General features: G+C 33.8%; 1 protein-coding gene across 1 annotated transcript; it reads left to right on the forward strand.

Moving 5' to 3' along the window:
* The first annotated feature begins 10,339 nt into the window (after window positions 1–10,339).
* On the forward strand, window positions 10,340–15,912 carry LOC126697511 (triosephosphate isomerase, cytosolic). Its single transcript, XM_050394522.1, has 9 exons — window positions 10,340–10,537; window positions 11,009–11,084; window positions 12,108–12,231; window positions 12,498–12,582; window positions 12,736–12,868; window positions 13,492–13,586; window positions 14,399–14,477; window positions 15,464–15,546; window positions 15,641–15,912. Exons 1-9 carry the CDS (start codon window positions 10,499–10,501, stop codon window positions 15,689–15,691), a joined length of 765 nt encoding a protein of 254 aa, XP_050250479.1. The 5' UTR covers window positions 10,340–10,498; the 3' UTR covers window positions 15,692–15,912.
* The last annotated feature ends 1,859 nt before the right edge of the window (window positions 15,913–17,771 follow it).

The raw sequence follows: 17,771 nt of genomic DNA on the forward strand, positions 1-17,771 counted from the left end.
GGAAATTTTAATTTTTGTCTCTTTTTTTTTTCCCTGTTCGCGGGGAAAATATTAGCATATTAGAATTCGGAAAATTTTTTTTTTTTAATTTCAAGTTAGAAAATTCAAAATTTGGATTTTAAAATTTTATTTGATTGATTAATTATATATGATTTTTTTTGAGAGATTAATTATATATGATTTTAAAACCACATCATCAATGAATTTTTATTTTTTTTGAGAATGAGATCATCAATGAATTTAAGTTGGTATAAGTTCGTAAATTAAAATATGTTTGTTTAATTAATTAAGTTACATAAGTTCAAATTATAATTTATTTATGGATGATGCTAACGGGTACTGTGGGGCTCGAAATCTGAGGTCCCAGCCCACTTTGTATTAAGAGCCTAAAGCCCAGGCCGAGGAGCCCTAATGCCGAGGACGTATGATGAAAGCCCCTTAAAGGCCCAAAGATGTGGCCGAGAACGATCTCACGCTCAACACCTCACAAAACGCCTGAAGAAAATGACAAACTCAGTACAAGAGCAGTACAAGGGAGAAAGCTGCCAACACCGTAATGTGGAACCCTGCACATGACAAACCCATACTCCAGACCATGCTATTTAATTTTTCCCAACCACCCCCAACCACTCTGACGTATGGATTGATAGGACGAGTCATTACCCCAAAAAGGAAAAATTGACACGTAGATGAGGAACGGGAAGTAAACACTAGTATAAAAGGGAAAGAGAGCTGAGAGAGAAAAGGGGGGGGGGGGGGGGGTAGAAGGATCCTACAAAAAAGAAGAATGGTGAGAATGCGATGCTCCTCGGACTTAGTCCGAGGAGTCAAACCCTTCAAGCTACATCGATGTAAGGCTTAGCTATTCAAGCCAAACCTACCTTTGTATGAGCTCTCATAAAATCAGGACCAGACCGTTGCCCGGCGACCAAGGGCAGGCCTTTCAAACCCACTCTCTACAAATCATATTGTTCCGGCCCTTTACATACGAGCCCAACGTCATTCTTGGGTCGTTAAAAATCGTGTCCCTACAAATATATTTATTTAAAATATGTATTACAATATATGATTGAAATATTTAATAGGTATTAATTTGTGTCATTGAGATACTTATATACTTGTGAATAAATTCAAGTTTGTCTTTAAAAAAAATTAACATATTAATATAGCATGATCATGAACTTTTTTTTGGCTCATGTTCAAAATAATCTAACATTTTTTAACACTCTTTATAATGCCAAGTATTAAATTAGCATTTTTTTTTTTAAAAAGTTTGTGTTGAAAATTCTTTAAGAGCATTCTCATTAAGAATGCTAAATGCTATAAATACTAAATTTTAACATCAAATTTGTAAAAAGCATACTCCATTATTGCTCTTAAATCCTATTAATTTTGCAATCTAGCTACAATGGACTGCTATCTTTAGCAGCCCACTGTAGCAAGATTGTAAAAGAAAAAATAATTTGTTTAATAAAACACGTTTCACTTTCCCTCTCACATGCTTCCCTTTTCGCGCCTATCTCCTCTTATTTTCCCTCATTTTTTTTCCTGGTTCTCTCTTTCTCTCATGCCTACACCTCTGCCTCCTCTCCTTTTTTTCTTTTTTTTCTTCGTTCTCCCTCAACCCAAGCCGCTCTTCCCTTCCCTCAACCCACGCCACCAAACCCATCTCCGCTTCATTACTCCCTTTGACCGAACCACTATCACAAACACAGTCTCTGCTCTTCTTCCTCTAAGTGAACCCATACTGAACCCACTCTTCTCTCCCTAACCGAACCCACCAAACCCACTATTCTCTCCCTGACTAAACCCAAAAACCCAGTCTTGAACCCCATATTCTCATCTCAAAACCGAAGATTCAAGGGAAGGGATTAGGCTTCCATTTAGGTCAGACTGAAGCTCCACGGTATAAACAATAGGTTATTAGGTTTTGTTTTGGGTTAGGGATTTTGTGGGTCTTGTATTGCTGTTACAGGTTTGTCACAAGGTCATCACCGATTGGGGCAAAACTTCTAGCCAATTCAACTCCAAACAAGTTAGTTATATCTATCAATTTTTCTACGATTTTAGTCTAAATCTTTAATTGTTTCTTTTTGAAATGTTTTTTGTGGAATTTATCATGATGATATATTGGAAAGCGCTCTTCTTCTTGTATCTCCAGAGTTGAAAGTGTCTTTGACTTCATTGATAGTTAGAAACACAAACACACTCAATTTCTACACAGTTTTCAATTATATATAACTTCACTTATGGCTACTTACTTGGCCTTTGTGGTAGCAACCTTTATAATAGTTTTGTGGTAGGTAATATCTTGTACTTGCTTCTGTCCACAGTTATGTAACTTGACATGGTTCTAAACAAGCCCATTCTTAAGCTTTCCTAGAGTTGGAAGTTGTAGTAGCAACTTTGATTTGTTGGGATTTAATTGGTTGAATTGAACGTGAAGGTTCTTATTATAGTGTATTATAGAGTTTTGAAATGGTACTGTAATTCAGCATTTCAATCTAGTTGTAATCTATGCATTATATCATGTTCTTGTTCTTGTTATAGTTCATTAACTGTTATCACATACTTATTTACTCTTTTTATTGATTCTAATTTTATATTGAACTTTAGTTGATTGTACATTATCTACTTATGGACTCACAACAATACATGTCGATTTACACTAGTATCCATACAAGGGCAAATTGATGTTAACTCTCCTTTGTTGGGTGTATCCTAAAATAACCCAATTTCTTCCCTTGAAGTTGAGATCACCACCTCCAATAAACCACCGAGACAGGGTACCAACTTTAGTGTAGAGGAGGATAATATCCTTGTTTTGGCATGGCTCAATACTAGTACTGACACTGTGAATGGTAATGAGCTGAAACAAAAAAGATTATGGGGAAAAATTTGGCAATACTTTTGCCAATACAGCCCATCTTGCACCTCACGTACTGCTGGCTCCTTATCAAGTCAATGGGGAATGATAAATAGGGAGACAAGTAGGTTTTGTGGGTTCATAGTTGTACTTTAGGCAACCCTTCATAATGGTACAACCAAACAGGATAAGGTATAATTATATTGCAATTGTTTCAAAATAGATATTTACCAATAGTTTGAAAATACTAATTATTTGCATTTTCTTTTAATTTTTTTAGATTGAAAATGCAAAGGCTATGTATAAAGAAAAAGTCAAAAAATACTTTCCATTTAAACATTGTTGGCATGTGTTAAAGCACCAACCAAAATGTAGCATGCTTAAGGAATACTCGAGAGTAGTGCTACCTCCAACTCAAGATTCAATATCTATTGCCGATAGGGATGATGTGTCCTTAGTTGATGACACTACCAACTTCGAGAGACCAATAGGTAGGAAGGCCGAAAAGGCCAATCAAAAGAAAAAGGCTAATGGGAAGGATGTTGGAGAATACTTGGCAAAGAAAATGAAAGTTATTAAGGACTTACAAAAACAAGAAAAAGAGAGTCTCCGCATCAAAGTGGAAAAGGTTCGATTGGAAGAGTTAAGGGATAGGGATAGAGTTCGATTTGAGAAGAAAAGAATTCAAATGGAGGAGGAAAGATTTAGAATTGAAAGAGAAAATCTTCATATCAAAAGTATAATAGAGGATGAGGGAATTATGAACTTAGACACAAGTGGCATGTCCGGACCACTAAAACTTTTTTATAAACAACTCCAAGAGGGAATCCTTGTAAGACAAGCGTTAAGTAAATAGTTTGGTAGTTGAATGGATGTATTTTGGTAGTAGTTAGATCAATCTTCATATGTTAGAAAAATGGTTGATATATTTTGTTGTGTTAAATCAACCTTGTTATGTTAGAAAAAGGGTTGATATATTTTGATGTGTTAGATCAACCTTGTTATGTTAGAAAAATGGTTGATGTATTTTGTTGAAGCCTAGATCAACTTTGTTACGTTAGAAAATGGTTGATGTATTTTGTTATTTTATATTATATTATATATAAAAAAATGAATGTATTAGATCATTGTGTTCTTTGATATTTACTTGCTTCTCTTTAATTGAGATTTTGGTGCCATTTAAATAATAGTATGTTGTAAAGTTAATTGGATTTATGAAATTGTTGGCAAAGACAATAAATTTAGATTTGGAATGGGAGTTTATTTTAGAGTAATTATGAAAGTGTATGACTTTATGATGTTCATTTATTGGTTGTATATGAGGGTGTGCATGTGTCTCTTGTTACATTATATGCCTTGCTTTACAGGAAATAGGAGATTTAGCATAACCTTGGTGACTTCATATGAGAATTCTTTTGAGAATTACTTACCCTATGTAGCATAAACTTGTAGCATTTGTTCAATCCAAAGAAGAAGATTGTTGGAGCAGCTCATTTTGTTTTTTGATCATTAAAATTACGGTTTGGAAGTGGAACTGGAGATAAAATGTGAATGATAAACAAGACTAATGGCTTAAAAATATAGCTTATGTGATATTTAAACATGAGAAAACCTGTCAATCAAAATATGTAGAATTTAAAAAAAAAAAAAAAAAGAGTATGCAGAATTTGAAAAAACTATGATAAAAGGAAATGCTGTCAGCTAGCTATAGGATCTGTTTTGGTGGGAAAAACAAAACTGAGAAGCAAGACTTCACCAAGTTAAATGATTCATAAACTGAGGTAGCATTTACTGAAGAATCCAAATGGGCAATGATAAGATAGGTGAAGCCATTTTCTCAGAAAGTGTTGCTGTCCTGTAATTTTCTCATACAATGACAAGATACTTTCTTAAAAATAAATTGAATCTTTTTAAATTCTTAATAATATATGGAATGGGCTCCCAATTGATGATTTGGAAAGAAATAGAGTATCTTTGGAACGCACATCTAGTTTAGATTTCTCACAAGGGATTGTTCTAAGTTGCCCAAGTGTTGTGTTAAGTTTGATTGTTATCAAGTGAGATTAGGATGTATCTCCTTGTAAACTTATCTTGAATTTCATGCTACTTTTTATGCACCTTCATTTCTTTTGGCATTTACAAATCCAAGCAGTTTACAGGCATTTTACCCTTGCAAAATGTCCACTGTATTCATTGGTAAACTGTAAGAGTTGCATTTGTTTGGTATGCGCATCACAAGGCCATAAAAATCATTTAATAAGTCATCAAAAGACATTCTTGAAATTTCATTGTTATTTCCATATGATTACAATTTTTTGTTAAAAAGACACTATTAATGTAGAAGTAAATAGAAGGGAAGAACTTTAGCACTAGCATTAGTACCTTGATTTTAGTTATATTTTTACTGCATAAAACCATTTGTAATTAACAAAAACATAGTTGGCTGCTTAATGCTCGAGGGTTGTTGCTGGGTACAGAAAACATGGTAATTAAAGGTAATTTTTTGAAAACATAAAGAAAGAATAAAAAAAGAATATTTAAATGAAGTGGTAAAATAATAGAATCTTTGATGTTAGGTGTATTGTAAAGTGAGATGTTAAAATGAATAAAATAACTTTTTGAAATGCTAAATGCTAAATTTTTTACAATCTTTAATGAGAATGCTCAAAACAATTATGCAAATTTAGTTCATAGAATTTAGTGCACTCTTTAAAAAATGTGTACTTTAAATGTACAAAAAATTATAGATTATTTAAAAAAAAGTGTACAATAAATGTCCTCAATTGTGTACATTATTTAAAATTATGTGTTGAATAAATAAAATTTATATACAATATTTCCAAACTGGGTACGTTAAATGTACAAAATTATGTGTATTATTTGAAATATGTGTATGTTGAATGAACAAAAATATGTACAATCTTCAATAAGTGTATACTTTTTTTTTTCCCCTTTTTAAAACTAAAAAAATGTGTACGTTGAATGTACACAATTGTGTGCATTTTTTATTTATTTATAAAATGGTGTATGTTAAATGCACATAATGGTGTAAATTCTTTAAAAAATTGTACATTAAATTTGCACAATTGTGTACATTCTTTTTAAAAATGTACATTGAATGTATACAATTGTGTACATTATTTAAAAATTTTGTATGTTGAATGTACATTCTTTAAAAATGTAAACATTGAATTAACATAGTTATATATACTGAGTGTACATGACTGTATACAACTGTACATTATTTGAAAAGTGTGTCCCATGAATGTACAAAATTATCTACATTATTCAAAAATCGAGTATGAATTATATACATTTCTTCAAAATTTTGTACATTGAATCTACAAAATTGCATATATTATTTGAAAAGTATGTATGTTGAATGTATAGAATTGTGTATATTTTTTGAAAAATGTGTATGTTGAATGTACACAGCTATGTGCATTATTTGGAAATTGTATATTTTAAATATACAAAATTGTGGAAGTTTATTGAAAATTGTGTATGATGAACATACATAATTGTATACATTATTTGAAAAATTGTGCACGTTGAATATACATAAATAAATACATTATTTGAAAATGTTATGTTGAATATACACAATTTTGTATATTATTTGAATATTATGTATGTTGAATGTATAAAATTGTGTACATTATTTGAAATTTTGTATATGTTGAATGTACAAAAATATGTATATTATTAAAAAAAATTTGTTTGTTGATTACACATTATTTGAAAAATGTGTACGATGAATATACTAAGATATATATATATATATATATATATATTATTTAAAAAATGTATACATTGAATGTATACAATTGTTTAAATTATTTTTAAATTTGTGTACGTTAAATATACATAACTGTGTACATGATTTGAAAATTATGTAAATTGAATATGTAAAATTGAGTACAATTATGTGACATTTAATGTACAAAATTATGTACATTGTTTAAATAATGTGTACATTGATTGCACACCATTTTTAACATAGTGCTTGGCATCATTAAAAGTGCATTTGGGATTTGATGAAAATAAAGCTTATTTAGAGTTTTTTTTTTTTTTTTTTTGGAGGAACAAGCTTATTTAGATTTTTTAACTTTTTTTTTTCTATTATTCATGGATTTCATTGTACTTTTTTATACTATTTATGAGTCACATTGTACTATTCAACTAGTTTTTAACTTTTTTTCTACAGCACTTTCAAAAAAATTTTCAATTTTAGTTAAATAAACCGTTTCTAAATATACTATAAATATTTGTTACATATTAATTTATGAACTTTTTTTTTTATAGGAAATTTGTGTAGTTATACCTTTTTTTTATTTATTTTTTTTTTTGGTTGAAAGGGAAATATATTAAAACATTAGCTAGCCAAAAAAGACAAAGTATTGGCTGAAAGCCTTAGAGAGTACAGACCAGCAGCATCCGAATTAAGTAGTACATAAAAACTATCATTAGGGGGAAGCTCTAAAACAACAAAATCCTCTAAGAGGAAGCATCCACCCTTAGCAAGTGAATCCGCACAGCAGTTGGCCTCTCGAAAAGCATGATTAACTCTGACTTGTTGGAACTGGTTCAGGAGGAATCTGCAATTATTCAACAAGAAAGAGTATGGGTTGTTAGATGGTTTCCTAGATAAAACAAGATCAACAACAACTTTTGCATCAAGTTCTACAAGAAGTTGGGTGATTCCAAGCTGAAAGGCTAAAATAAAACCGTCCTTTAGGGCCCAAAATTCAGCAGTGATGTTAGTTGCCACTCCAATATTCCTCATATAGCCCTTGACCCAATTCCCTTGACAATCACAGATCAAACCTCCCCCTCCAGCCTTCCCTGGATTTCCTAAGGATGCCCCGTTAGAGTTCAACTTGAACCAGCCTTGTGGTGGTTTAGGCCAACATACCGGAATGACCCTATGATGCTTAAGTTTCTGCCATTTCCCAATACAGAAGAAAAATTCTCTAGCTTGATGGATACATGAGGAAGAAAGCCTCGGATCACTAGAAACATTCTCAAAAGCAACCCGGTTTCGATGTTTCCACAAAGACCAAAGAGCAAAAGGAAATAAACACCTCCACGGAATACCATTAGTTGATATGGAATCTTTAGCTAGGCAATTAGTTTTCAACCACTCTGAGAGGTCAAGTTGTAGAAAATTTCCCACGGCCTGAGGAGTTCCAATCTTCCTCCAAAAATCCCTTGCAAAGGGGCAGTCCCTTAAGAGGTGTAAAATAGATTCTTCATGGGTCTGACAGATGGGACAAGCCACATTGCACTGAATACCTCTTGCATCAATGACTTTTTTGACAGGGATGCTATTATGAAGACCAAGCCAAATGAAATGAATAATTTTTGGGAGGGAGTCAAGTTGCCAAACCCAGCTACCTATGAAGGCTTGGTCATCAACCAGCCAAAGCATAGGCCGAAGCCATGCTAAAATCACCATCTTTAGAAAATTTCCACATCAAAGTGTCCTCTTTTTCCCCACAGAGTTGTATGGGAGTGGCTTAATTTTATCCATAATTGTACAAGGTAAGTCAAAGGAAATTTTTTCCTAATCCCACTGCTCGTCATGGAAAACTTCAGCAATAGATAGGCTAGTATCTTGTAGACTGAGAGGGCTAGCAATTTGTTCCCTTGTGGAGCACCCTTTCACCCATTTACTTTCCCAAAAATTAAAAAGAGATTGACTGCCCACACTCCAGTACACCCCTTTCTCAAAAATTGGGAATCCAACCTTGATAGCTTTCTAAGTAGTTGAACATGGGAGGCTATCCGGATTTTTGGCTTCCGTTCTATGCCGAGAGCAATATTTATTTAGAAGAACTTTCACCCAAAGCGAATCCTTTTCCTGATAAAGCCTCCAGTTAAGCTTAGCAAGCATGGCAATGTTCTTTGCTCTTGCAGCTTGTATACCCAATCCTCCTTCTTCTTTGGACTTGATGATTTTACTCCAGCCAACAAGATGCAATCTTCTTTTTTCCTCAGTAGACCCCCAAAGAAAGTCTCTGTTGATTTTGTCAATCTTATTACACAAGTGTGTAGGAAGAGTAGTGCCTTGCATCACATACATAGGTATGGCTGTCATAACTGAATTTACCAAAACAGTTATGCTAGCAAAGGAGAGGAGCTTGGATTTCCACCCAGCCAATTTGGAGATGATCCTATCGACAACAAAGTTATATTGATTCCTACCCGTCCCTTTGTGTTTTAAAGGAAAGCCTAAATATTTCCCTAGTTGGGAAGTTGCTTGAATGCCCAAGGTCTCACATATGTTATCTTTGGTCGGCTCAGGGACATTGGGCGAGAAATAAACACGTGATTTCTCCAAGATAACCGTTTCCTTAGATTCCATACCAAACTTCTGCAAAACTTCCCTAATAGCCTTTGCTCCCTTAATATTTGCTTTGGCAAAAAGCATGAGGTCGTTAGCGAAAAATAAGTGAGAAATCCCAACATTGTCTTTTGAGGCTTTCATTGGCACCCATCTCTTATCCATGCACTCCCTGTTGATAAGGTATCTTAAATATCCATGCACAAAATGAAGATGTAGGGAGAGAGCGAGCCCCCTAGGTGGATACCCCTAGTGGGTTTAAAGGAATCCAACTTACCACCATTAAAAAGTATGGAGATGCTCGTTGAGGAAATGCAACTCGTTATGAGGTTTATGAGCATACGAGGCAGGTGGAAAGCATTGAGGACGTGGTGAATAAAGGACCACTCAAGCCGATCATAGGCTTTAGCCAGATCAACTTTGACTGTCATGAACCCCACTTTCCCTTTCTTAGTGTCAAGAGAGTGCAAAAGTTGTTGGGCTATCACAACATTGTCCAATCCTCGTTTGCCTGGTACAAAAGCAGCTTGATTTGGAGATATCAGCTTGTCAAGATGAGGTCTGAGGCGGCCCACCACAATTTTTGATACAATCTTATAGATTGTGTTACATAAACTAATAGGCCTGTAGTTGTTGAGGCTTTCAAGGGTTGGGCATTTAGGAACGAGGAAAATCAAAGTTTCATTGAAGTATTCAGGAATAATCCTTGATTCAAAAATATTTGTCACTTCTCTGCAAATTGCAGTCTTCACATCAGCCCAAGAGTAGTTATACTACATAGTCGTTGACAATATCCACAAACTAAATGAAAGAAAAAAAATAAAAAAATGTGCAAGTGTGCAACCCTAGGCATGAGTGGCCCCATAGGGTGGCATTATGAGGGGACGGTTCAGGCTGGGCCTTTCACCTAATCCGATAATCACCATTCACCTCCACTTGTTGTGTGACGCAAAAACCCGTGGGCCATAACCACTCCGTGAGCGCTAACAGTAAAGACCAATAAAACTGAAAAAGGAAAAAAAACCTTTATTTTACTCACATTGACCAAACTACCCACCTATCTGATCTCAAATAGCCAATAGATGCCCGATGCTTGGAGCATATTCCAAGGCCGAGGGCGTATCGGTAATTTCACACCCATACTGAGATCCACAAATATTTTTGTTCCCAGTAATAACTCTAGAAAAACCACATAAATATCTCAAAACCTCACCGAAACCAGAAGTACAAAACTCCAAAACCCACTCACTCTGCGACTGTGAAATTTTCGATCAACGCGAAAAAAAATGGCCAGGAAGTTCTTCGTCGGTGGAAACTGGAAATGCGTGAGTCTCCGATCCAAAATCTTTTGTTTTCATGTTTTTATTTAGTCGCTTACTATTCGATTCCTACTCTGTTTGGTTGCCGAGAAAATTAAGTTAAGATAGTAAGGGAAGTTGAAGGTTTATTTTTATGTTTAGTTAATTAGAGAGAAAAAAAAGAAGTTGCGATTGTCTTTTCTCAGAAACTAAATGGAATACTTTGGATCTGTTATTCATGGCCGATCGTTTTTCTTATTCGCCATTAGTGAATCAGTTTTATTTATTTTTGGATCGTCTCAGATTGATATATATATAAATATATATATATAAATCTGTGCTAATAATGTCATTTTAAACTAAAACGTTTAAATTGGATGGAGAGAGTGTTATTTATCTATGATTCTTTGTTAGAAATGCGCACACACAGAGTTTTGGATTGTATGAATGAATAACTTGATTTTAATTGGTTTAAATTGAATGTGAATGTGAATGCAGAATGGAACCACTGAGGAGGTGAAGAAGATAGTGTCCACACTTAATGAAGGCCAAGTGCCTCCTCCAGATGTTGTGGGTAAGTGAATGCATGGTAACTGTTATGTTGTATTGCTGTTGAAGAGCTTATATTCCTGATATTACTGTGCTTCTTTTCATGCAGTTTTAATTTTTGGAAGACCCAAAATAACATTAGTAAAAGTAATAAAAAAACGAGTAACAGAAAATATGACTTTAGATAGAATAAAATGAAGAAAAAGAATTCATGTGTCCGACCCTAACTAAATTAAGGCTTGTTGTTTTTGTTGTTTTAGAGTTTGTCGGATGCTTGAGAACATTAGGTGAAATGAAATTTGGAAATGAGTAATGCTATGGATACTAACAATTTTACTATATAAGCCTTACAATTTGATGTGTCACCAATCACGAAAAATTCATTCAGACATTTGTATATTATGTTGTTGAAGTGGCACCAATCACCTTCAATTTGTAAGCCTTTTGTAGTAATATTGGTAGTAGTTTTAGCATTTTCCTTTGAGTATTGTTAGGCCCCTTAACCCCACATGGTATTTAATAGAGAAACAGGTTGTAATACAAGTTTCCACTTCCCCATAGTTGTTTTTGGTAATATGTGACCTTTTCTCAAGGTTTTGTAGGCTATATGCAGGATTTAAAATAATTTTTGCACTTTGGCTTAGAATTATCATGGGTTATTTGCACTTTCTCCCTATCTATGGTGCAATTGCAGTGTCCCCCTAAAGTTCAAAACTGAGCAACGTCTCCCCCCCCCCCCCCCCTCCCCCCCAACAAAAAAAAAAAAAAACGCAACTATGGTTCAATCCCATAGCATGCATGAGTCACTTTACTATCCAAAAATAAAGAAAGAAAAAGAAACAGCTAATGTGGTGAGATTTCAAAATTATGTTAGTTTAAAACAAACTGCCACCTTTTGATTTTAGAAATCAATCCAGCTATTGTGTTTCAGATTTTCAAATAATATTAATATTTTGATGGGAGAAATAATTTCTACATTCTTACTTTATTATGGAAAGTAACTACATTTGGTCCATTGATTTGATGCTTTGAAAACATGTTCTTGCAGAGGTTGTGGTAAGCCCTCCATTCGTGTTCCTTCCGTTGGTAAAAAATTTGTTGAGGCCTGATTTCCATGTTGCGGCACAAAATTGTTGGGTCAAAAAAGGAGGTGCTTTTACAGGGGAGGTTAGGTATGTTGTGATCTAGTCCCATCTCGTTGCAGTCCTTGAATTGCATTTTGAAATGTTTCAACCTTGTTATGCAATTTGTGGGGTTGCATTCTTTAATTTAATATATTTCTTTTCTATTTTGATAGGCATTCAATAATTATGTAACTACTTAGGGGAAGAATTCTTATGTAAATTAATATAAATAATTTACGTTTTGTGTAATTTATTTAATGGTATTGAATATTTCATTGTTGGTAAATATGTAAAGATTTATTATCTCAATGCAGTGCAGAGATGCTTGTCAATTTGGGCATTCCTTGGGTTATTCTTGGTCATTCTGAGAGAAGACAAATCTTAAATGAGACTAATGAGGTAAGCTGTTTTTTAATGACCAATAACTTCTTAAGTTTTGGTCATTGCATTTGATTTATCATTGATTACTGCTTCATGAGTGCTTCATTTTCTTTTTATTTATTAAGGTTCCTATTAAGTAATAATTCCTGTTCTCTGTGCTTTCTATTTCAGTTTGTTGGAGAGAAGGTTGCATATGCTCTTTCAAAAGGTTTGAAGGTGATTGCTTGTGTTGGAGAGACTCTTGAGCAGCGAGAATCTGGAACTACTGTGGAAGTTGTTGCTGCACAAACCAAAGCAATTGCAGGCACATAGTTCACTATTCCCTATGTTTTTCTATTTATGACATTTTGTTGGGTTCAAAGTTTACTTTATTACTCTATGAGTCAGGAATTTATTTATTTATGAAGCTCAATGACTCACAAGTACATATATTGTAGTAATATTTTATCTTTGTCCCTCTTTTTTTGTTCTTGTCTTTTTGATTGATTAATGCGCCTTATTTTCTTTTTTAAACATCGGGCTGCAGAAATGATAAATACAATAATTGAAAAACAGTATTTTCTTTTGGCAACTATAAGGGAATCTGCTTTTTCAGGGGAGACTATAAGAGGAGGAAAAAACCGTTTTTCAAAACGATAACCAATTTTTTTTTCTCCCTTAGCCTGATTCCGTGTTTTCCTTGCATGGGCTTTATTGTTAAATACTTGTGATGAATAATGATTGGATAATCATGCTGCTTTTTTACTTCAATTCTCGCACTTGATTGCTAGCTAATTCTAGTTTATTGACTGAGTAGTGTTCAATGTTCATTGAAAGCTGTGTTGTACTTGAAACCATGTGCAAAGTGTTAACCATATTTAGTATGCTTAGATGTTCACATTGATTTTTATCTTTAAATGATGGTCTCTGGTGTGATTTCTCTTGCAGAACGAGTTTCAAATTGGGCTGATGTTGTTCTGGCCTATGAGCCTGTGTGGGCTATTGGTACTGGAAAGGTTGCAACTCCAGCCCAGGCTCAGGAAGTAAGGCTTCATCTCTTGTTTAAGGCATTCATCTTTTGTTTTCATTAAATTAAATCTTTCGTCACTTATCTTCACATTTAGCTTTGAGGTGTTCCTATGGTATTGTAATAGTGAAGTTGACGTTTTTTGCTAGAAGAATGTTTAGGTGCCTGATCTACATTTGAAAAAAATACAAATTTTTTTTTCTTAAGTGAAATATCCAGCTATATCCCGTTTTTTCAACTCTTCCTTTCAAGCCTTGTAGACAGAGTTGTTTATGTATCCTGGAGCAGTTTTTGCACATGCATTGGAAGCAATAGGATTGAACCTTGAAGATACCAATGTCAATGGATATTCTTTGGTTTGGGTTAGAATGACTAATTGGATTTATGAGAGAGGGGGCCAATGATCTCTAGCTCCAATGGTACCTCCTCCCTCAAAACACTGCTGGGTGTGTGCTTAAACTTACCAATTAAAGAAAGAGATTTATGTTTGTGTGTTATGTGTGCGTGAGAGAGAGAGATTGCATCTGAAACATGTATGTGTGGAGGTCGCTTTTATAAACTTTGACAATCCAATGAAATGTTGATCCAGAATACCGTAATTATTAGCCAGTTGCATGGTTATATAATGCCCTCAGATGCTTAATGATTAATCCTTTATAACTGTCAAATGTAAACAACTCCCATGGTGTCTCCCATGTATATATAACACTTCTTTGTCATATGACAATTTTATTCTTTAGTAGTACTGTAGGACAGATCTTGTTGCATCAAGTTGCCTCAATTTCTTAACATTTAGTTTTCTGACACAAGGATTCTAAATATGTGCAGGTACATTTTGAATTAAGGAAATGGTTTCATGCGAACATCAGTCCTGAAGTTGCTGCTACAATCCGAATTATTTATGGAGGTCTCTTCATTTGTTCTGTCCCTCATCCTACTGTTGTCTTTGTCCTTATAGCATTCAGTTTATATCAATTTTGAAGATAAGTCAATCATATTGACTTATGAATTGTGTGACTAGTCAATAAACTCTAACTCAACTGGTACCTCCTCTCCTTATAAGTTCTAGGGGGAGGATGAGGTCGTGGGTTCAAGACCCATTGTGTGCATGTCTAACCACCAATAAATAAAAAGAAAAAAAAAAGGTTTGAGTTTAGCTTTTGCCAAGACAGGCTCATCTTGCTCAAATTTTGAGCCTTGGTAGGACTGGTTTTTGCTGCATTTTCCAATCTATCAACTTTGATCAACACCTGAAGGAGCACCCTCCAATTCTTTTTTCTTTTTGGTTTCCCATTGATAAAGAGAAAATGATTTATTTTCTGTTGACACTTTGGCTTTGTTAAAAATCTGACCTGTGTTGTATTGAAGTATCATTCTTTATTGTTTTCCTCTTGACCATATAAAAAAAAGAGGAGAATTCTATATTCCATTGATATGATTTATTAGAAACCATAGATGCCTTTAATCCTTTGGTATCTTCATAGACCAATTGCCACCAATTTAGTCTGACAATATTGTTATAGAGAGGTCTTATCATTTTTGAATAATGGGGTTGCAATGAATGGTGGATTACATGGTTGTGTTAACAAGTAATTCTTGTGGCAATAATTTTAGTTGTGACTGAGGCCAAGATTGAAATGGCCTCATGAATCTGCACCTTTACCAACACTACCATGGAGTTCAGATTTTCTATTTTTTATTGTTTCCGGTTTTGTCATTGTTCTTCTTGTTGGCTTGAACATGCGAGTTTTTACTTAGTTGGATTCCTGTTTTGTTGAATGATTGGTGATTACAAGTATAAATGGAATGGTATATTTAAAGGAGTTTTAACATTTATTCTTTCCAGTTTTTGCTTTGTTGTTTCATTACCTTAATTGCATATACCTGTTTCAGGTTCTGTGAATGGTGCAAACTCCAAGGAATTGGCAGTTCAGCCTGATGTTGATGGCTTTTTGGTTGGGGGAGCTTCTTTAAAGGTAATGACTTTGTTGCTTGCTTGATATATTTAATCTTTCAAAAGTCTCTTCTTCTCATGCCCTAATTTTTTATTACCCACTGTGCTATCTTCAGCCGGAGTTCATTGACATTATCAAGTCTGCTGAGGTTAAGAAAAGTGCCTAAGCTATTTACCGGGTGTGAGTAGGTGTGAACTTGGAGCTTTCATATGGGGATCTATAGAATCCATGGGATACAATTTTACTTCTTGAGATAATAAGTTTCGTTTTGCATTCAGATCAGCATCCCTGACTGGAACTGGATTTTATGTATTAATAAGTACCACTGAGTATTACTTTTTTTGCCTTTCAAATCCTGTTTATTATATCCAGTAGCTTCATTCCCTACATGCATTTGTGTTTTAGTTGCATGCTTCTATTTGAATCTTTGCGGAAGGTTAAAAATTAAAAAGTAATAAAGTTTTCACTTTGGGTGGGCTAGCTCTTTCAACTTTTTACTGGGCTCAAATGTTGCGCATAAAGACTATACTCTGCATTTTATATTCCAATAAAAATAGTGATTCAAAAAGTTCTATACATTTTTTAAGACCTTCTATTAAGGTGGTTATGACTAATGATTAGTGTACCATAAAAGTTGTCTCACCTTGGGAAAAGAATAAATAATAAAAAATATTCAGTAAGAAGTTGTGAAAAATGTTTCATCGGCAACTTTGTTTTTTATATTCTCCCTCCTTTAACTAAGCTGGAGCACAAGAATGACTTTCTTTGGAAATATCATATGCGTTTTTAAGTATTTTAAGATGAAGAGGTAAGAAAGGCCCTCAGCAATGTTTCTGACCCAATAATTTTCACAATTCACAATTTGTTAAGGTGGATTGCGATTTGTGAAATGGCTTAGCAAGTTAGCATATTATGACCTTTACAAACAAAAAAAGGGGTGGTTATGTATAGCGGTTTCCTTTGTTTATGGGTTATGTAAAGTCGTTTTCAGCTTTTTATACTTTTAAAAGAGTTGTCCAATTCTGTAAATTCTGGTCGTTAATTGCGACGCCACCGATACGGACTTTGAGAGCTAACTACCATGTGCCTGTCGACTTCCTCGCGGCCTCAACTATAAAACCAGGTTCCCGGTCGTTGCTAATAGTGTATGGGTTGGTAACATTGCACGAATGGAACTTCTGTGAATTATTCTAGTTGTCCCCTACCAAACTGAAACATTGTCCTTGACTTGGCTTCACACGTGTTGGACTTGATCTAATAAACCCGTCACGGTGCAGCCTAGTGGTTGGAGACTTGATAATAGTTGAGAATCTTGAGATGAACTCTAGACCTAGACATCTTTGATTCAATCTTCACTAGTTCGTCCAAAATACCCTAACATGATGAGATTATAAGTCATAAATAAAAAATAAAATAAAAACATGATATGCGAGCTATGGTTTGTGAATATATATATGAAATAAAACCTATTTTTTTCTAGGGTTGCAAAACGAGACAAGACGAGCTGAGTATTAAAAATTTAAGTTTATTCATTTAATTTAATTTAATTTTTTTTTTGGCAAACACAGGCCGAGCTCGAGCTCATTACCAAATAAGATTTTATGTTTAAGTTTGGCTTATTTTCTTGTCAAGCAAACTCGAGCTTGTTCTCGAGCTATTTGATTAATTTATTATTTTCTTATATATTGTAAAACCATTACTAAAATGTTTTACCTCTACACAATTTTATGAATTTTTATTACAAATATACTGTTTATATCATCAATAAGCTAAAAATAATAAATTAATATCATATGGATTTATTGACAAACCTATATCATTCAATCTCAAGTCTAAATAAATATATTTTTAGACAAGTATACATATAAAAATATAATATTATATATATAGTTAAATCGAGTCCTTATGTTCATGAACATTATTATATTTAAGTTTAGCTCATTTAATAATCGAGCTTAAACTTAAAACTTAAACTTAACTTATTTTTTAAACAAATGAGTATAAACACATTTTTTCTAAAGTTGAACTCTAGTAGTTCATAAATAACTTGGCACATTTATAGTTCTATTTTTGCCTATGCAAGGAAAGATTGTGACTTGTTACAGTCGGGTCATGATTGGATTTCAGGGTTAGAAAAATTATGAATTTGACGTAAATGATTATTTTACTTTAAAGTTGTTCAACAAATTAAAATAATTTGAAATTGCTTTCGTCATGCCTGGCGCAATTGTTAAACCTTTATAGCT

The sequence above is a fragment of the Quercus robur genome, chromosome 8 (genome assembly GCF_932294415.1).
Source record: "Quercus robur chromosome 8, dhQueRobu3.1, whole genome shotgun sequence".
Taxonomy (NCBI): domain Eukaryota; kingdom Viridiplantae; phylum Streptophyta; class Magnoliopsida; order Fagales; family Fagaceae; genus Quercus; species Quercus robur.

Bases quoted from the DNA above. Each gene is read 5' to 3' on its own strand.
- LOC126697511 (XM_050394522.1), top strand. From the start codon at position 10,499: ATGGCCAGGAAGTTCTTCGTCGGTGGAAACTGGAAATGC. The intron at 12,232-12,497 runs GTATGTTGTGAT...ATCTCAATGCAG, and splicing joins GCTTTTACAGGGGAGGTTAG to TGCAGAGATGCTTGTCAATT. The intron at 12,869-13,491 runs GCACATAGTTCA...TTTCTCTTGCAG, and splicing joins ACAAACCAAAGCAATTGCAG to AACGAGTTTCAAATTGGGCT.